The sequence below is a fragment of the Papilio polytes genome, unplaced genomic scaffold (genome assembly GCF_000836215.1).
Source record: "Papilio polytes unplaced genomic scaffold, Ppol_1.0 DF821956.1, whole genome shotgun sequence".
Taxonomy (NCBI): Eukaryota; Metazoa; Arthropoda; class Insecta; order Lepidoptera; family Papilionidae; genus Papilio; species Papilio polytes.
The window spans coordinates 3,051,650-3,073,449 of record NW_013527248.1 but is presented as its reverse complement, the minus strand read 5'-3'; the positions used below and the strand labels follow the sequence as shown (position 1 = coordinate 3,073,449).

At 34.7% G+C, this 21,800-nt stretch overlaps 2 protein-coding genes across 2 annotated transcripts; one reads left to right on the top strand and one right to left on the bottom strand.

The window, feature by feature from the left end:
• Positions 1-5,291: 5,291 nt before the first annotated feature.
• On the top strand, positions 5,292-20,720 carry LOC106107535 (trypsin-1-like). Its single transcript, XM_013288410.1, has 11 exons — positions 5,292-5,297; positions 7,099-7,141; positions 11,536-11,611; positions 11,860-11,957; positions 13,477-13,515; positions 15,129-15,220; positions 15,946-16,055; positions 16,622-16,765; positions 17,164-17,279; positions 17,723-17,880; positions 18,429-20,720. The coding sequence occupies exons 1-11, from the start codon at positions 5,292-5,294 to the stop codon at positions 18,594-18,596; spliced, it is 1,050 nt and encodes a 349-aa protein (XP_013143864.1). The 3' UTR covers positions 18,597-20,720.
• On the bottom strand, positions 8,158-10,801 carry LOC106107587 (circadian locomoter output cycles protein kaput-like). Its single transcript, XM_013288471.1, has one exon. The coding sequence runs from the start codon at positions 10,485-10,487 to the stop codon at positions 8,934-8,936; it is 1,554 nt and encodes a 517-aa protein (XP_013143925.1). The 5' UTR covers positions 10,488-10,801; the 3' UTR covers positions 8,158-8,933.
• Positions 20,721-21,800: the final 1,080 nt, after the last annotated feature.

The window sequence follows — 21,800 nt, the reverse complement described above, 5'->3', positions numbered from 1 at the left end:
ATCTCTTATTTTTTAACTTAAAATGGAACAGTGTGGTATGTAAGTTAACCTAACTAGGTTAATATATATAATATATATATATAATCGAACTCGATTGAGCATAAAAATGTTTTAGTTTAGTAGCGCTGCAATTTAAAAAAAAAAACAAATTATTGGTCGATCTTTGCTATGTTTAACATACAGTTGTCAGACATCCAAAAATTTGAGTTCGTTGCTCTACGTGTTAGATTATAGCAGTCACGCGTTAGTGCCTTTTGTTGGAATTTGGAATAGAAATGAAATTCTTCGTATACACATGAATGAAGCGACATGGAAACCCTTAACGTGGTATCTTGAATCGTCAAGGACAGGATAGGGTAGAATAATTTTTTGCGGGACCTTCCGAGAATCTTGTTTCTAAGGAAAGAAGGGAACAGGCACTAATCAGGGCTCGATTGTAACTAATTATCTGAGGAGAATTCAAGCTACAACTTACAACACTTATAATGTCTGTGGTCAAAAATTATATTTTAAATCTTAATTTCACCCTTCCGAATTTGCATAAGTTTAATGGTAAACATTGCATTGGGGAAAACGAAAATAACGTTATGCACTGGCAACACTGATTCATTTTGGCGGGCACCTTGAAGCGCCATTGACCGTGGTCATGGCCGTGTCCCTGACCGCGCCTCACCATTCGACGCTGGCAGCGCGAGGCCGCTCTGATGTAACTACAATTCCAACGAACCATGTAGAAATACTGATTCATTGTTAACTACTGTGAATTCCTCATGTTTTTGCCCCTTGGACTGTGAATACGTTTATTTGCGACCTTTTGGGACCTAAACTGCTTGACAAATTCGAAGAGCGCCGGGTTTTAAAGTATTTAACTTGCAATTTATAGTTAGATACACACCTGTAATTACAGCTAATAAATACCATTAAAATCATCGATGTGTTATTACATTGCAATCGAGGTCATTTTTATATAGCTATACGTAGTACCTATATGAATAACTAACGCCTTGACTTTGTACTATGCAAATACAATACAATAGAGAAGTTCGCTTGATCATGTAACGCAATTAATTACCGATTGCAAAACAATGCAAGCTATACGTGCTAACAATAAGTATATTTAGTGATGGAACTATTTTTAAATACAGAAAGTCACGACAGCAAAGCGAAATCTAGAATCTAAAGATCTACAACGCGACTAACATTTAGGCCATAGGGACAGTGGACAGTGGACAGAAAGTCATATATATGCCTGTTAAATCCCTTCTCAATCCCAAGCATGGTAAAAAGGGAGCGCTGTAGAAATCACAAAACCGGTACTATGCGCAAATTGGATGAATAAATATAATATAAACGTTATTTTTGAAAACATAAATGTCAACAACTATAGTTAATAGGATTCAGATATCTGATTACTAACCAGTTCATAACATTGAATTCCAAAGCAATATAATTAAATCTTTGACATAGAAAAATAAACAAGAAACATGTTTTCAATGCTGACAATTTTAAAAATACTCGTTGTACTTGCAATTATAAATTAACATTTAGTAAATGTTGCATTTGATATTTCTATTACATGTAATGTAATTATTAAATTAATTAAAATAAAATATTGTTCTGTCTTCAAAACAATCTTCTATTATTGTTCTCTGATAATTACTTAAAGGGTTTCAAATCTTTGAATTGCGAATAATTTATAATCTGTTCGACCTTGATCAGAGAGCGTACGTCAACAAGACCTTTAAAGATGGCACCGTACTTAAAACGGCAAAGATTAACAACTTCATGTTTAGTTTTCACTACTGAAACAGCTATGCAGAAACATATTGCCATCCCGCTTATTCTTTATGAAAAAATGAGATAGCAAATAGCAATTTACGATTCACACATATGTCATACTCTTTAGTTTTATCTATTGTATGGTAGTTAGTTTGAGTCTGCAACTTCAAACAATAGGAGGTAGTTTTTTGCCAATCTCTTTGTTACTGTAGACTTGTTTCTAATTGGTCTAAATCATTAAATATTTTTAAAGAAAATCGCTACTTATGAAATCTCTATACTACATAGGTTTTTACACATGAGGTTAAAGTTGAACATACGTTCAATTTTAGTTACGCAATTAACAGTAACATAAAAGTATTTAACAACAAAAATATGGAAGACGTTCTGTTTCTTACAAGAGAAACATTTTGATGCGTCTATGATATATAGAAAAAAAAACAAAATGTGAATAAAAGCAAAAGACGTACAACAAGAAAAAAATTACAATTTTTTTGTTGCCAAAACATTGAAACATTACCGAGGATGACAAAGTATTTTTTGTATTAGGTAATTTTAAGCCCGGAAATATTGTTCGATTGTATATTTTGTTCCATGAACACGAAGATTTAGAAAATTCTATCATTGATTGAGCGCTAAGTCCAGTTATAAGAATAACTAGCTGTTCCCGTGCGGCTTCACCCGCGTGAAATTATGAAAATTGTATTTTATTGTCAAATTATACATTGCAAATGTCAAAATGATATGACAAACCTTGGCAACCTGATGTTGGCAACTTGTAGTTTAAGGTCCCTTTCCCAGATGGTTTTTTTTCTAATTTATTTACCTTCTAAGTTCAATAGCGTGCAAATATAGCCGTGTTGTAAGTGTAGGGCTTTTTATTAATCATAGAATTATTTAAAAATATACTGTGATTACTGACATCCTACGCCACGAAGTAGTGTGTGTTAACGCTTTATTATATTAGTATAGTTAATATAGATAAATAAAGGTCAACTCTGATTTACTATAAGATTAATATTAGCAAATCATATCTTTGAAAATATATCAAGTTTATATGAGTACAATAATCCGGTTTTTTATAACATTAATTAGCGAGTCAACGAAATATTGATAGCAAGCTCCACCTCAAGTTGATGCAGGGCCGGCGTTAAAGTAGGGCGCGATTGGGCCGCCCTGGGCGACTTAAAGGGGCGTCACAGATCAACGAATTATAGTCTCACACAACGCTGATTTAACCCCCCTTCCTCCCTCCCAAAGTGCTAAAAAGAAGGCACAGAAGTCGCACCTAGAGAGCTGCGCTAAAAGCGGTACAGACAGAACAATATAATTTTTATTATTGAAAGAAAATAGTTTGTGTTATACTAGTAAAACATAAAATTAAGTTTGTAATACTAAGTCACGACTGTTACTGCGCAGTAAATATTCCTAGGTAGTAGAAACGTAGGCGCAACAAAATATTAGAGATACTACTTACTTCATTGTTGTCAACTATTGACAGGACTCCACAATGCTATACAAAGATATGTCCTCTTCTCCCTTTTCGATTTGTATCTTAGGAACAACTCTTTAATTTACGTTTTTTAACTTTTTTTTTTTTATAACATAAGGTGGCAAACGAGCAAGCGGCCACCTGAAACCGCCAAAATGGCGAAGCGACCGCTGCCCATAGACATCCGCAATTGCAGATGCGTTGCCTACCCTTATACGACGGAGGAGGAGACGCACATAAAGAGGATATTTCCCCTTCCTATGCATCTCCTCCGCCGTCAAATCCACTTCCTCTTCCCAACCTCTTTTTATAAGAAAAGGGTGGTAAAGACAAAGGGACTTAAATTAGGCCTCCGGCACCACACTCATCAGACGAAACACGGAATTGCTTCCATTTCACGTCTGTCTTCTGTGTGGTCGTGGTATTACACCGGGCGTGCCGGCCCATTCGTGCTAAGATGTTAAAGCGGGCACTACCACTCTTAAATTCAGAAGAATTTATAGTCAGCCGGATTAATCTTACTAATATTATAATGTGAAAGTTTGGATGCATGGATGTTTGTGAGGGTCTGTAGCCTAAACCGATCTCGATGAATTTTGGCAATGTAGAACATAGTCTGGAAGAACACATAGGCTGCTTGCTTTCTTTTGCATTATTATTATTTCACGCAGACGTAGTCGCGGGCGAAATCTAGTATGTAAATACTTACAAAGATACTTATACGCCTTCGATTTTAAATGTGTAAATTCACTAACCCATTCGCATGGTCTGAATACCTACGTGGATAAATGTTTTTGAAAGCAAAAGTCTGTAAGAGTTTTGTTGATTTAATAATAATAAATAATAAATCATATTTATGTTGCTGACTGTACACAACTTTTAGATAGCCTGTTGCAATCGAAAACCATGCAAAACTCGTAACATTTATATTTCTTACTTCTATTAATCAATAAAACAATTATTGTGTTATTTACCATTTTATTATACATCAATATAATATCAATGCAACATGCAATTATTACGATATACAATTGTAGCCGATTTTACTACACAGATTGTAAAAAAAATGTGTTTAACAACACACTAAAATCTTACAATTAATATGCTTGAATTATACATTCGTTCCACGCCTTTAACACGTTCAGTGCGTAACAGGCCGAAATCGGCCTACCGCGTTACTTAAGCTGGTGCGGACGAAGAAAACTATGTCCTTCTCGATAGTGCAAAAGGATTACCTCAGGTGCATATATTACATTACATAAAATGTATACATTGTGTTTCCACAAAGTTATAGCAATTTAATCTATCCTACTGGTGGGTCTAAAAAGACCTGCTACGCACTGGCGGAAATATTGGAGGCGCATTTAGGCCCGCCGCCGCACCAGATGAAGAATTATTATTTTACTTGCCGCAGTAAATGTGTTAAAACCGCCGATTATATTTTACAAAAATTTCATTCACATTGAGAACATCACAACCTTACTTTACCACTTTATCTACAAGTGTAAAGTCGTATATTAAGTAAGGGTTTATGTACAATTAATTGAGAATTAAGCAACACAGATGAATATATATCTATTAGATCATTACAATTCCGATTAAAAGTTTTGGCCTTATAAAAAACCACCACTAATACAAAATTATTTTGACAAAAATCTATAAATACTAGAATAGAAATAAAAGAAAGCTACAAACTGGACCCGTTAAAAATATTAAAAGAATTTGTCCCCGAACAATGTTGTTATCATTAAACCACAAATTTTACTTAAAAAAGGTCGCCGACAACATAAAAATTACTAAAACACTTAATCTTAACATCAACAACATTTATAATAATGTTTAAATTTTTCTATTTCCAATGCATAGATCACGCAATTTAAATTAAATCTAATGCAACAATAACAATAAGATGAAGAAGTTATACCACAAAACAATTAAAATGAAGTTTATAATAGCAGTCTTTGTCAATATAACCGAATAAGGTCTGTGCAACTGGCAACACTGACTTAATATTAACGCTATGGCTGTATCTACACAAGATAAAAAAAAGCTTATTCTACGTGAATACGATTCAATATTTTAAATCTTTTTGACGATACAGTAATCGAAATTAATAATTCATTGTCGTTCCACCAATCAAAAAAATCGATGTTACATGTAATTCATACGTCTGCTAATAACGTATAATCTATCATCATTCGATTTAAACGTCCCATCGATATGCTTCGAGAAAAATAAGATGCTATGTTTCAAAGTAAATTGTCACAGAGGTTTCTATTTATCATTACGCTGTGATGCAAATATCATATTTTATACAACATAATTATCAGTGTAAAAACCCACAGCAGTCAAAAGTAAAGTAAACTTAACATTTTAGAACTACATAAATTAAATTCGAGATTAGCCAAATAGAAATTAATATTTAAATATAACATGACCGAAAACAATACAAACAAACCAACAACAATCATATATTTTTTTACTAAAATATTGCCAAGAAAACTAGTAACGAATTTGTATTGTATAAAATATACGATACGATTTCATTGAATTATAAAAACATTGTACAGCAACTGTTAGAGGTTCATTATAAGAACTCGAAATTATTTATTAAAGAATCAAAAACTAAACAAAGATGACACCAAAAAGCTACATCAATTAACGCAGTATAATTAATTTTATAAATACTTAATAATTTCCAAGCATAATTTATATACATACGGCACAATAATTACGTCATATTAATTTTGCCAATTCCAATTAAAAACATCTGGCAAGATTTATTTTGTTTTTCACTAATCTGTCCACAGATTATAAACCGATCCCAACACCTTCGTCACAAACACGTTACGTGTTATACTAATACCCTGCTAACATCTTTCTATTGAATCTTCTTCCATTGAATTTTAATCTTTGTGATTGATCTTTGTTTAAAATCAAACAGGTGTCGTAGTCTAGGCAATCGATGTTCTGAAAGAAGCTTCAAGTGAAAAAACAAAGAAGGGAAAAAGTAATTAGCCAGCTATACGTCAAGAATAATTACGCGTCTTTAGTCAATGTATAGTACTAAAACCAGTGTTTCACGTGGCACTAATAAATCCATTTTTCTTTCATTATTAATTTAAAATTATTTCATACAAATAACCAAGTCTACGTTGGTTTTTATAAATCTCTGAATATCTAGATTTGTCTTGATATAGATCTCTCCTCTACACTAGTTACCCTGTGGAGTAAACTGTTACCAGGATATGTCCCTTCTAGACAATCTCTAACCCTTGAACACACCGTATTACACAAAGAAAGTTAATAAATCTAGGACTCCGTAGTAAAAGGTAAAAATCGTTTTTTTTTACCGCTCTCATCCAGTAAACCAGCGCAAACTGCATTCGATGGAATCTTGATTCATAGACGGTTGAAATTCCTATTCACAATCCCAAGAATTTAATTTGGACACCACCCAAGTTAGCCTTTTACATTGTGCATATTATTTACGTGTAAAACTTAGTATAATTTTAAACAAGGAACGGACAAATTGGACGTATAAATAAAAATCCTACCACCTACCAATGAAATGATTTTTCACATGCTAAATTATTAATGGCCAGTAATAAGCAGATTTTTATAGACTATTTATAGTCTGTATTACTGGCCATTTAAAACACACGTCTAAACTTTATAAAAATAAGGGTAATTGTGAAAAATGGCTGACAGAAAACAAAAGTGAACGTTACAATTTTGGGTGTAAACAGAACGTTAAGAAGCGTTGCCATTATGGAATTCCCAAAACGTTTCGTGAATCACGCACAATAGACGACCTACCGCAATAGACGGCGGCGGCGGCGGCAGCGAACTATGGCAGTGATTATCGAGGTAACAGCCGTGTATAGCGACGCCGCGCCGCGCGACGCCTAACGGTGGTGTTTGCACTTACACAGTATACACTATCGTAGAGATAACATACATTTAAATATTAGATCTGGTGATTATTAACACGTTCAGTACCGACGACTCGCCTTGTTACACCACCGATTACTTTAATTTCATCGAAAATTCTTTGCATAGTAAATCATTTGTCTTTCCCTTTCATCTTCAAGCTTTTGATTTCAAATTAAATGGTAAATTAAACTCAATTTTTTTTAAGTTTATGATTCTACATATCGTTGTCTAATACGTCGTTAATCTTTAACGTTATAACTGCGTTTCTAATATTTACGTGTAACCCACAAATGATATAACAAGTGTACATTATGCGTAAAACACTAATAGGGGTTTGGCACAATAATAGGACATTTTGTTATTAGTATAATTTCATTAAAAACATCCCAACAACTGGACCCAACGATAAAATACGAGTATTTCAAAACTGCTCATGTATTTAAGAAAAATATCTGAACGTAAAATAAAGTATTTGTACTCATTCTATCAATACAGATACATATATGAAGTATTAATATATTGCAACTGTGTTTATACTTGTAATCTTATGTACTCAAAGATGTGTGTTGGTGCACATAGTCATTTAGAAAATAATTATATTTAACATAATTAATGTGATGATTGTATGTTTACCCACTCTATGATGGATGGCATATAATTAAAGGTTTTTTTTTATTTGTTCCTTATGAACTCAAAAGTAATGAAATAGATAAAAACTTCTTTTATTAGATATTATTTTAGTTTGCTACTGTGGTTTGACATTAATATTTTTATTGGCATAATATTGCATTTAGAATCAATATTTAATTGAAATTAGGAAACAATTGATAAGATACTGCCTTCTTTGCCAAAACATTAATAGACTTGTGTGTTCAGCATAGGCTTGTTGCAATTGCATAATAAGATGTGTTAGTTGGATGTTGGATAGCAGTTAATTCAATTAAAAAATATAAAATCATAAACATATTTAATTAATTCAACCAATCAATTTAAAAGCCCTTAGGCTAAACCAGTTATAAGCAAAAATAATGCAATAACAAAAATCTGATTGCTAGCAAATTACTAATATCCCCTGAATAATATCTGGATTGTAAAACATTTGATAACCTTGCAACTGGTCGCTTTTAATGTGAATTTATTTTACACAATCTACAGTAGAAAAATACTCTTTAAGTCAGTATTATGTAAATTACTTTAAAAAAAATACCACAGTTTTCAGACTTACATTCCATTATCTGGCAAAATTACACATCCTCATAGTCAAGGATGAATAAGGTGGTTAGTACATTCATGACATCTGCGTTGCAATAAATTGTACAATACAAAGTTGGATTACAAAAATGGACCCTCACATGTGCTAGGGAATAACACCACATTAAATAATTGCTGAGAATTGCACATACATTTAATAATAGTTCATTCAACATCCTATAAAATGTCTAAGCTAGCTAGAATTAGATTAGAGTACTTATAACTTTCAGTTTCCACAACCAAAGCATTCATACAAAAACATTATCGTGCTCATTTATTCTCATAAATCTGAGAAGTTTTCGTATGGATGTTTAAGTAGCAAAAACCAATGGTAATGTACAGCACATACTTTGTAGTTGCCAATACACATAGTTCTAAAAAGGACACATAAGAACACAACATGGAACACCCATTGTCTTTCCTATTTCATATAGTTCAAGGTACACATATTACAATAAAACTTATTTTAAACTTTTCACACTAAACTGTGTCTTTTCAGCACTTCTTCATCATCATGGTCAGATTTTTTCCTTTTTCTCGTATCAAACCTTATACCAGTCTCTTGGACAACTTTCTCGCTATTTTTAATAGCAGATATGATGTTTTCTTTTGATGGTGGAACTAATTTCAACTCATCAATATTCTCACTTGCGGGGGGCTCAACTAGATGCATCACAATGCGCTCCAAGTGCTTTGGATGCTCCACCGGTGCCTCATCAACACATGACACTCTCTCACTTTGATTTTCCATATCTACTATAACAGAATATTTCCTTTTCATTTCCTCCATCATCTTCCGTCCGTATTCTTGGCTGATGACTCGATTGATACAAACAAAACTTTGCACCTTTTTAGTGTTTGGGTCTATTTCTAAAAATCCACGTGTTCTCATATAAATGAAGTGACCAGAACGAGTTATGAGCCTATAATAAGACTCGCCGTATTCTCTGCTTTGATCATACATTTGCCGCAGGACACATATTACCCAACGCACATCATCTTTATGCATAAATATAAAAGCAGATGTGCCAGTAACTTCTTCCGTCATGTAACCAGCGGCAAGTGATATACTTTGGTCACATTCCACTATGCGTCCATCAATCAAATGTCTAGTCTTGTACTCAGAATATGCAGTAGGTGATACCAAACAAACTGGTCTCACATTGGAAAGTACATGTACCATTCCAATAAAAACAAAATCATTTCCGCTAGAGGTAAATGTACGGTTATGCCTAACTCTTTGCCGTCTAATTATTTGTTTATCTTGAATTCCATTAGCTGTTGCTTTGTCTGATCGTCTGTGTGTACCATTAATATGGCACTGTTCATATCTTGGCAGGTCAGACTTTGCTCCGGCTCTCAAAAAACGAATTTTAAAATTATGTTGCTGTTTCAGTAAATTATCATCAAACCCGGATTGCAGTTCTGGAGGGTATATGTGGAACCTCAATATATCCTTGTCCTCATTGTGGATATACTTGTAAATGTCTTGTCCTAATAAGTCTATATGGCAATAACCCAGTTTCTCTTGAATGTTAGGAGATACTATGAAAATTCGACCACGACAAGTTACAGCAATCATAAATCCACCGAAGAGATCAAAACACTTTAGAATGGCTGGGGACCATGTTTCAAGGTGATCGCATTTCACAGTGTTCCCAAAAACATGTTCATTTCGAAGCTTGTCAGCTGCTAGTCTTAGAATGCTTGTTTTGTCTAATTTTCTTTGTGTAGGTATGATATCACTGAGAAGAGAATAAATACACTCAATTTCTGCTTTATATTGGCTCCTGCGGTGTTTCTCAGCTATAATGCGCGATTCCCGGTCGCTTGCCTTTACTAATGGCAGTTCTGGTGAACGAGATTCCGAGGAGGACTCACTGCAATTCGCAGCACCATGCGCGGACGCATGCACAGCGAAATTTTGAGGAGGCGACACATTAGCTGCCATTGCAAATTCTGGACCTACCTGACTAGTTATTGTCGAATGCATTGCAAGTCGAGCATTCGTTGAGCCAGGAGAGGTCATTTTGAATTATAACACAATTTTATTCAACACTATAATGTCCTTGTTTATGTCTCGTTCATTACAATCAGCACATAACTACTTATCAAACTGATCACTGAAGTCAACTTTTCTCCATTGTTCGGATGTTTTTAAAAAACGTTTAGATAGAAAAAAATTCTATTCGTTCATGTACTGATAAATCATTAATATTTCATACTTCATAGTACAAATATTTTAAACATATAAACTCCCTTCCGTAACTACAACACGCACGAAACGGACCGAACCGAACTGTTGTGAAATGTGAAGTTGTCAGATATTGTGAAGGGAACACAGAGCAGTTTTTGCGAAAGGAGCTAACCACAAATCCAAAGATTAAGCATGTATGTAGGACCATGTTTTATAATTGTTTTATTGATAATACTTACTATGACTACATTTGTTTCTATTGTGAGAAAAATGAATTAGCTACTAGGATAATTTTGAATTTCTCTATTTCCCCTTTATTAATTAGAATATTTTATGATCTGTGCTACACATTTGACAATTGCTCTTGTCTTTGTCAGTTGACATTGTCATAATTATATTGCTTGTCATTGTCACATTTAAAAACAAATAAAAAAATTATAACTATAACATTTTTCTTGTTCAGTATTTAAGGATAATGCGTTTGAATTAATTGTTTAGTTTGATTGCCTGTGTACACGAGTGCGATTTTATTTGGTTTTATAGATTTAGTTTATAACAAGTATGTTTTATATAAACCAGTACTAATAAAACGTTCATTATTTATTTTCGTGAGTAAAGATCAAGGAAGGAAAAGTGCGAACCGGTTTTACATCACGATTTGCAGACGAGCTAGTAGTTATTAGTTTGATTGGAACGGAGGACAACATAACATCTAGCTAAACTAATTTATGACCTTTATAAAAATGTTCAAATTATATAGTTTAGTTCTATTCAGTATATTATTTAGTTTTTGTATAGCTGTTGGTGACGGTAAGTGTTTTTATTTACATGATACAAGTGTAGTTCCTAAACTGAGAATAATAACTTGTATAAATTTTAGTTGGTGATAAATGCTTATCAAATGACAATGAGGATGGGATATGCGCACTGATTACAGATTGTCCTGTCGCTATAAAGTAAGTTTTTAAAGGGAAAATACTATTAATTTCGTTTTTTTTAGTCATATATCTGTAGCTACCTTATTTTAAAGTAATTATATAAATATATAATATTTATTGCTTAAGTCTTTTTATTACTGAAATGTTCTGAAAATTTTTGTGTAACATATATTTTACTGTATTCCTAAAAAAATGTTATTTAAAAAGTGTAATTAGAATTTCAAGTACACTTTAAAATGTTTCATTCTGAATGTGTTTTGTTACAGTGAGATACGTCATAGGAATTACCATAAGTACAAAAGATGTGGGTTCCAAGATGACACAGAGATTGTATGTTGCCCACAAAAGCCTGTTGATAGATATGGTAAGTATATTAAATGCTTAAGAATTATTCCAAACTTTACGTATAAATAAAATACATATTACAAAATTATGTATATAGATTTCTAATGGTGAAAGAATCTTTGTAATAGGCCTGGTAGTTTTTGATTTATTTCAATACATACAAAGTTACAATTTACGTTTTATAACATTAGTATAAAATTTTTGTATGTATAGAATCATTAGTAAGCTATGTTATCGCTGAGTAATATAAGCTATATTTTTAAATTACACATAGACAAAAGGATGAGCAACAGCTAGTATAATTTATATTTATTACAAATTTGTATTGTAGTATTATTATTTTATATGTATTGTTTTATACATGTATGTAATAAATGCAAGAAGCAGTTATCTATAATTGTAGTTACATGATGTCATGTGTATCTGGATTTTTAATGCAATAAAGAAATCTATGTTAATTCATGCAATTATGTTGATAAACGAAATTTAAATTCATAAATAGTAAGATCTTTAAATAAATATCATGCGAACTTGAAATTCCTTACTTAATGGTAAAAATTGCGTCAAAATAGTTTATTTCATAGCTTATAAATTACTGACGTCAGATAATAATTAGTCAAGATTGCAACTAGTTAAATATGGCGTAAATGTCGTACGTTGTTTCCGGTTATTTGCTACGTCAACGACGAAAACAACCGGTAAATCGCGGTAAAATTTAAGGAAATCCCTACAAGCAGTACTTCGGAAAAAAAATACTGTCGATGACTCCGACGTGTTTCCCATGACATGGGTATTAACACGCTTATTGTAATTATATGTAGAAAGTGCCACGACATATACATTCTTATTTAAACGAGCAATAAATTTATCTCGGGCCTTTACGTCACAATTTGTTTATGAATATGTATACACTAGCTTCCCGCCCTGGCTTCTAACTGCTTGCTTCTAATGCTGATACAAATACGAGATTATTTGTGACAATCTCTAAAATTATAATATCAGTATGTCTCTACTATATTATACTTCTATATCTTTACTAATGTTATAAAGAGGAAAGATTTGTATTTTTGGATTTTTGTATGCTTTGGAATAAGTCAATAACTACTGGGCCGATTTCAAAAATTCTTTCACCAATAAAAAGCTAAGTTATCAGTGAGTAACCTATACTTTTAACTATATTTTAATTTTACGCGGAAGACGTCGTGAGCAACAACAACCTTCGTCTTGGAATACTCTTAATCTATTAAAAAAAAATATCCAATTCGTAATCGAAAATGGCGTAACTTAATATAAAACATTAGAGCACTTTTTACGCAAATACGTCAATTTAAGTTACGTATTAAGGAAAACTTATTTAGTTACAGGATGTTTAAATACATGGCACTTATATACGATCATATTTGTTTAATAATGCGTTCTATAATTAAGTGTTCTTATTTCTGGCTTTTTACTTTGTTGTTTGACGAAGAACTTTTATTGTAATTATTTTCGAACATCCTATATATGCAAAAAAATGGTAGAGATTTATTTTGTTACAGGAGAAACTAATCCAAAAACAACGAGGATTGCGGATTTAGGTACGTTCATTTATATTCATTCTTATACTCTCTGGTTATAAAAATCATGTATGTCCAACGTATGTCACACACCTTAGATTATGTATCATGATATGTACTATGTAGCTCGGTTATGCAAAACTGTCGTGCAAAACCTAACATGTGTATCCTGCATAACTCAAGAGATATTGCTAATATTATAAATGCGAAAGTTTAGATGGATGGAAGAAATGTTGTTTATTAGAGATTGCTGAATAAAACTGCGGAATCTCGATGAAATTTGGCACAGTGTTGTGAATTGCCTGGAGGAACACATAGGCTATTTTTTATAAATTCCTATCTGACGTAGTTGCAGGCGGAAGTTGTCTATAATACTTAGTTTTATATAAATAAAAATGTTCTATGAATGTGGAATCTGACGCAGATTTTTTAAGTTATAAAAAATATAATTCGTGTTAAACACAGGTAGAAAACGTGTTATTGCTTTCTCTTTTAGAATTACCAACTCACGGATATGTGTCCGTATGCCGATTTTTTACAAATGGAATTCCCTCGTGCAATTTAGCGAATAAGCTCACACTTTTTCCTTCTATCTCTGTTATATTTGTATCGATGGCGTGAATTTTTAATTCATGTAATCAAGTGCGGATCCAGGCTTGACAAAATGTATTTACATATTTTGTCAAACACTTGACTTGACCACGACTATGTGACCACCCCCCCCTCCCGGCACCAAAGCTGGATCCGCCCTTGCATGTAACGTTATAAATTTCAATACATATTGCGCTTGTTTTGTTTGTTCCACTGATGTTATTAATACAATAATTTATTTTGTCAAATACAAATTTAAAACAATTTATTCAATAACAAAGTTCATAACCTTTTATGCATATACTTTAAATTAAAACTTGAACATTTTTGCTTGCTTCGAAAACCCGAAATACTTGTTATACACCGCCTTGTAATTTTTTAATGCACGACCTTTTAAAAATTTGTTTGAATACATAAAAATCTTTTGTATTAGATCATCTATTCACTAGACGTCGCCTGCGGAGCTGTCTGCGTGAAATTAAATTAAAATTTAATTATACTATATTCTACGACTATGCCAAATTTCAGGGAGATCTGTTAAACCTAAAATTCTGACCCTTGAAACTCTTTCTATTGATACAAGCATATTGTGTTGATTCTTGTATATCACCAATCATCTAAAAGTCTAGGTCGACAAACACTCCAAATTTCCAACATTACCCAAGGCCTAAGTAAACTTCCTTTTACGGACTTGTATACTATCCGTTTTCTCTTTCATTTCGAGGTTTATTTCAAAATGTATTACCATCTTATAGTAGGTTATCACTCTGGATTAAGGTAACGTCGGTATTAAATTGTTTTAATGTATCGAATCAAAGATAAGAATACTGGAGTTCTAGCACGAAAGTTTGTGGGAAAGTATACGTAACGGCATCAACATAATTTGTATTAGATTGGCGGAGCGTCTCTTCCGAGCTATACAAGTTTTTCTCGTAAGTTTTCGAGTTAGTCTACCATAAAATCATTTTCATCAATTCATTTCAACATTTATGTAATAGTGCCGAATTTTACTTGATAAGTAACTTGAGATTTTTTTTCAACAGAATGCAAGAAAATAACTGATAACCTGCTCCCGCCATTGGATCTACATATCATTGGAGGAGAGATAGCATCATTAGGGGAATTTCCTCATATGGTAAAATAAATTTTATCTCTTACTAGCTGTTGTTCGCGACTTCGTTCCCGTGAAATTAAAAAATAATAAGTATAGCCTATGTTACTCACAGAAAATACCTTTCTAATGGTGAAAGAATTTTTGAAATCGACCCAGTAGTTTTTGAGTTATTTCAATACGTACAAAAATACAAATCTTTCCATTTTATAACATTAGTCTAGATTGAAATTATTAGCTTTAAAACATCAAATAATTTTTGTTAAAACCACAATATTGATGACCTTTAATTCTAACCGTGACAGATTCCCGTAATCCTCCACTAATGTTTGTTGTAGAATATTGACAAAAGGAATGCGGTTGATAATTCCTGCTAAAGTTTTGTCATATATTAAGCATTCTGACGATTATGACACATAAAGTAGTGAAATAATTTTAGTATTTGTGTTATGTCATTAAAACGTAATTCAAAACTGTGTTTACTAAAGCATTCCATCATTTTTTTACTTTTTCACGTTTAAATGAGGTAGACGAACCCGGAATTGTATTTTAGGAGAACTGGAAATGCGTGAAAGGAAAGAGGACTAAAATTGGGCCTCCGGCGCACATACTCATCAAACAAAACGTGGAATTGCCACCACGTCATGCCTTACTTCAAGCAATTAACATCTTAGCATTTAATAATGCTTATAATTATGCAAGCGGCATTTTACTCCAAATATCTTCTAATTTAGTAATGTGTACTCCAGGTTGCGCTCGGCTACCCTGAAGGCGATGGGTATAACTTCATGTGCGGGGCTACGCTATTGTCTGACAGATTCGTGTTAACTGCCGCTCACTGCGTCGATACTATAGACCAGTAAGTATATACGTACGCCACATATTTAAATTGACACTTTTAGACGGAATGTGTAACAATACGAAAATTCTGAATGTATAAGGAAAAAGGGTGATGGGTGTCGCCAGTCGATGATTTAGGAGGGGGGGTGATGACCGATTGTACATAGCCCCCTAGGGACTCCCATGAGAAGGGTGCTAACACTATAAGACACGACATCTTATGACAACACGGCATACCAATTTTACTACAAAAATGCATTTTATACCCATAATAACACAGAAGCAGAACCGGTTAGCTCTACTAGAGTCCAGGGCGAGAATTGTCGACTGGAGGGAGCTTAAAGGTGATTGTGAGACTGCAATTCGCAGATTTTGTGTCTCCTTTCGGACCAGTGCCCTGGGCAGCTCTAGATACCACATATTAACATTAAATATAAAGTGTTACTCTACTAAAATCCATAGCGATACAACTTGCTCTCGTCCTTACGGAGGGTCGGAACAGTATGTCTTGCTATCAACTGCCATGTTAAATCAAATCCTTAAGCATGAAATCCACAGCAATGTAATTGTGATTGTTTCCTCCAGAATAAAGCCTGCTATAGCGAGGCTGGGGGTTGTTGAACTGGGCAGTGCAGTTCGCAACAACGCCTCCGACGTGGACATCGCGGAGATCATTCTGCATCCTAACTACACCAGGCGGTTCAAATACCACGATCTCTCTCTCATAAGGTATATTCCGTTCTTGTAATTGTAATAACAAATTTCATAAATGTAATAAAATCTTTACACTCAGTGCTACCAAATTATTGTTAATTGTATAATAACAATTCAACATGTAAAGTATGTCATGGTTATCGGATTTTGTTACTTTATCTGACAGTGACGTCATTTGTAAGCTATCTAGTACTAGCTTTTATCCGCGATTTAAAAAAACGAAAGTGAGTAGCCTATGGGTTCTTCAAGACTATCCTCTACGTCAACACCAAATTTCATCGAAATCCGTTGTGCCGTTTGGGCAACAAACTCTAACTTTTATTTGTTATATGGATGGATGTTTATCCATCCATCCATCTATCCATCCATCCATTTAAACTTTCGCATTTATAATGTAAGGTTGATGTTTGTAGATTGTCGCGGCGTGTGGAGTTCTCCTCGGTGCTGAGCCCCGCCTGCCTCTACTCCAGCCTGCAGGACCCCACCGCGGCCCTCACCGTCACCGGCTGGGGGAAGACCAGCACCACAAGTCAGTTTAACACTACTATCATCATATTTTTAGGTGTAATTCATCGGGATTTAAAAAAAGCCTATAATATGCCCGTTCTTGTCAGCTACCTTCCAATGAAAGTCCCGTCAAAATCGGCCCAGCCGTTTCTGACATTGTGCGGAATAAACGGGGCTTGCAGGAAAACGTCGATTTTTCATAACTTAATTCTATTTACATATATTTGAAATCTGTATTTATTTTGTTACTCTTAAACAGGTTCTTACGGTTAACTTATTAAAAAATTCATGAAATATTATACCATATTAATTATAAAACACGACTTAACGGTCCGAAACCGATCGGTGCCTACACCGGAGGTTGTCACGTGAGTTAAGCCGTGTTTTATAATTAATATATGTCCTTATATTGCTAAAACTGATGATGAACTATGAAATTGGCTATAGAATGTAATACAATTGTAGGAAACGTCCGCAGCAACATGTTGCTAAAAGCGAAGGTGTCAATCGTTGCGAGGGAGAAGTGCAACGAGAATTACTCGATGTGGCGCAAACTGCCCGACGGTATCGCCGAGGAGCAACTCTGCGCCGGCGACCCGCAGGGACTGCGCGACACCTGCCAGGTGAACTGTCTCATCATCATCATCATCATCATTGTCATCACCTTCCCTAAGTCCTCTAAAATAGTATGCTACAAAACTTATCTACCCTTAAAAATTTTAAAAACTCAAGCATACAAATAAAGCAGCTACAAATTCACAAGACACAAGGTTCCAATATCCTTTACTAGTTGTCGCCCACGACTTCGTCTGCGCTGAATAAAAAAAAGTAGTGGCCTCTTTGTTCTTCTAGACTATTTTCTACCTCCATGCTAAATTTCATCGAGTTCTGGTCAATAGTTTAGCCAACGAACTTTCACATACATCCATCCATCTAATTATGAATGTAAGAGTTTAGATGTACGTTTGTTAGAGTTGGTAGTCTAAACTGCTGAACCGAACTGGATGAAATATTGCATTGAGGTAGAAGGTAGTCTGGGAGAACCATCGCCTGCTTTTTTTTTTAAAAAATTACATGCGCACGAAGTCGCAGGCGAAAGCGTGTAACCTGTTTTAAAGGATTTTCAGGTTATAATTTGAAACATGTATAATGTAGTGTCTTGTGTGGTCAGGGCGACTCCGGCGGGCCGCTGCAGGCGCTGACGGCGGCGGACGGCCACTTCCGCGTGGTGGGCGTGACGTCATTCGGGCGCGGCTGCGGCTCGCCCGTGCCCGGCGTCTACACGCGCCTCGCGCGCTACCTCGACTGGATAGAGAGCATCGTCTGGCCGCAAGACTAGTACAACGCGAACTGACGCCGCCACTACCAACATAACAACGTGCTGTCCTTAATACCAACGTAACATGAAGTGACGATTCTGATAACGTAACACGACTCCCGGTTCACACTTGGCGAGTACAGTTGAACTGTAGCGCACGAAAACTGGAATGGCATTCAATTAGCATTATGTGAACGCGAACAGGCGCCAGTGAAATCATACAATACTTTCTGAATGTGAACGCCAGTGAATATATATACATACAATCCTTGCCCTACTGACCAACTGTACTGGTCAGGTCTGAACCGCGCATGAAGTGCCATTGTTGATGTTAACCACAATAAGTGCCGTCATTGATACCAACATGATATGATGTGACTTCACTTATACCAACATAACATTCACATTATCGTGTATAATTCCACAAGGATCTTGTGGCAGCTTTTTGACATTCGGGCATTTAGGGTAACCAGCAAGGTAATACCACATTTAAGGGAACATTTTCACTTTTGAATACAAAAACGCAAATTGTAAAGGACGAAGCACTGCTAGTTTCCCCCACTGTACCTCAGTTTACGAGCGCCGGTGGTGTGCAACACTCTGCCTGGGTAGCACTTTGAGGTGTGTTTACGCGAATCGCGGTATATGTTTAACTTGTTACCGACAGCGAGGCATCCAAAAATACAAAACACTTTTTATCAAACTAACACACCTTTATTCAAAACTTATTTACACAAATATATACAAAAAAACTCAAAACTATCTGGATCACATCTTGACTTCTTATTCTTCTTTTTCTATATATTTTCTTTAACCAACGATAAATGCCTTGGTGGCCAGTATGCAACCTCTTTGGCTGTACACATACTGCTTGTCAGCCAAAGAGGTTGTATTTTGCACTCAACAGTATACACACTAAAGATCGATTGATGTGAATTGTATATTTTTCTTCTTATTTACCAAGAGCGGAGATGCAAGTTTTACAAATAAGCCGTTTTCTTATCTACACTTGTAGGGTGACGAAATAACACTATTACAGTCACTTTCCCCAGTTATAGTTCTTTATTTCAAGCCCAGCTTATAAAGTTGTTAGTTTCTACTACGTTAGTAACACTGCATTTTATAATAATGTAATGTGGCGTCGATCGCGGGTCACTAAATCCGCGCAAGTACGGAGTCCCCAAGGCTACTGTCACACCTAAAGAGTGCAACTCATTTCATAGGTTGGTAGACCCCGTAGCTTAGATATAGCTTAGCTATTCTAGAATGATAGACTTGATAGACAATTTCCCCTTTTCTCTCCGGCCTCAGTTGCCTTTTAGCTTTACCCTAAAGAGCCACGCGCATACGATACGTTTTCCTTATTTTAACTTGGCTCTTCGTCCCCCTTTTTCCTACAAGACCATCCCTTTGTTTTTTTTTATTTTAAGCTCGCTAGCTTGACCACGATCCCATCTGAAGAAAGTTATGCAGTCGAAAGATGGTACACTTTTTTTGAAGGTCCCCACGTCTTATTTGGACGGAAAAATTGACGCCGGAAACTTGTTCCAATCCCTTGCAGTACGCACAAGGAGTGATGATTCAAACTTTTTCGCTCGAACTCACGGTACATCAACTACAAAAGGATGGTATTCGGTCGTATGCCTTTTTTTTCCGAAGGGGAATGCATTAAGCATACTCCGTCCCTCGGGGCAGACACGAGATTTATGTGGGACTCTCCCCACAGAGTGGAGGCATACCTCACTAAACCCCTCCGTTCACTCCTGGCCATTGTGTGGGCGCCACGGGATCGCTTTCGCTATCCGGCCATAACTTAAACTTGTTGCCTTTTAACTTTACAGATTCCCTGAAAATGCTATCAACTGTTCAGGTTCTCTTTCAGTTAATAATTTAGGAACCCGTTCAGTTTCCCAGAAGGATGAAATGTTTTCTCTAATGTTAGATTTACATTTAATACATGCAAGTGATACAACCTGCTTTTGAATTTATTGTGAAATTAAAGGTGCTGCAATTACGTGGCCGTATTTGGTGCTTAGGATGTAGGGTTGTGACGATAATATAATTATTTCAACAGAAGTCAGCCTACTTCTGTTGAACTAATTATATTATAGAAAAAAAACGATGTTACTTCGATTAATAAACATTTATTTGTAAAAATAAAAAAAAACAAGTCATTCGTGACAAAACATTTTGACAGAGAATATTTTATCCAAAACTTTTTACCCGTGACTCAAAGCGCGGCGTTTAAGTTACTTATTTCCTATGCTTATAATTAATACGATATAAAATATTTAAATTTATTACGCATTTTCTTTTTTTGTGCTTATTATCCGGACATCGGTACACAAGCTGCGACTTTACCCAAAACGGTACCCTTGGGGGCCTCTTTTGTGAAACATTTGGCATGGCCGCGAATCGGATCGCCATCCGCAATCCACAGGCTATGATAATTCTCTTTATTTTAACAACGGCGCGTCCTTTTTTCCCTTTTCCTCAATGGACCCCGCTAGTCGTTGAACAAGGCGGTATGAACCGACGTTGCACCCTAAGCTTTCTCTTAACGGGATGCAACATGTGCGTCTATTTTAAAATTTTTCCTATAGCGAATGTTTATAAAATCGAATCTAAACTGGTGACTTACGTCGCCAACAGTTCTGACTTCGTTTGTTCTAAATAATCAAGTCCTTGCTCAATACTATTAAATGGTATTAAAATGTCGTCTATGTATACCAACAAGAATTTTATTTATTGTACAACTTTAGATATTGCTTGCTTGATGCCGAATGCAAGTTTTTATTCATGTTTTGCAATATTTTAAAATAAAATAGCGAGTGCGTGTCGAGCATTTCCGACATACTTTATTAAAATATTGTCCATTTTATTCATAACCTTTAACATAAAGTGGCCATTTACTTATTTTGATATAATGTCAACAAATTCGTAATGTCCATCTGGTGTTGCAAAAGCAGAATACTTGATAGACTTAACTATTATAGGTATCTGATAAAAGCCATTCATACCTGAGAATATATATGGTATTCTATGAGAGGAAGTGGATATTTGTCACTTTTAATTTTTTTTTAATTTCTGTGTATTCTACACACATTCTTTCACTTCTATCACTTTTTTTACCAAAATAATAGGGCTAGCAAAAGGAGAACCGCTTTCTCTAACTATAGCTTGTGTTATTAAATTTTGATCCGGCTCGAAGGATCAATTGTTTGG

Bases quoted from the DNA above. Each gene is read 5' to 3' on its own strand.
- LOC106107535 (XM_013288410.1), top strand. The intron at 11,958-13,476 runs GTAAGTATATTA...ATTTTGTTACAG, and splicing joins AAAGCCTGTTGATAGATATG to GAGAAACTAATCCAAAAACA. The intron at 15,221-15,945 runs GTAAAATAAATT...TGTGTACTCCAG, and splicing joins TAGGGGAATTTCCTCATATG to GTTGCGCTCGGCTACCCTGA.
- LOC106107587 (XM_013288471.1), bottom strand. From the start codon at position 10,487: ATGACCTCTCCTGGCTCAACGAATGCTCGACTTGCAATGCATTCGACA.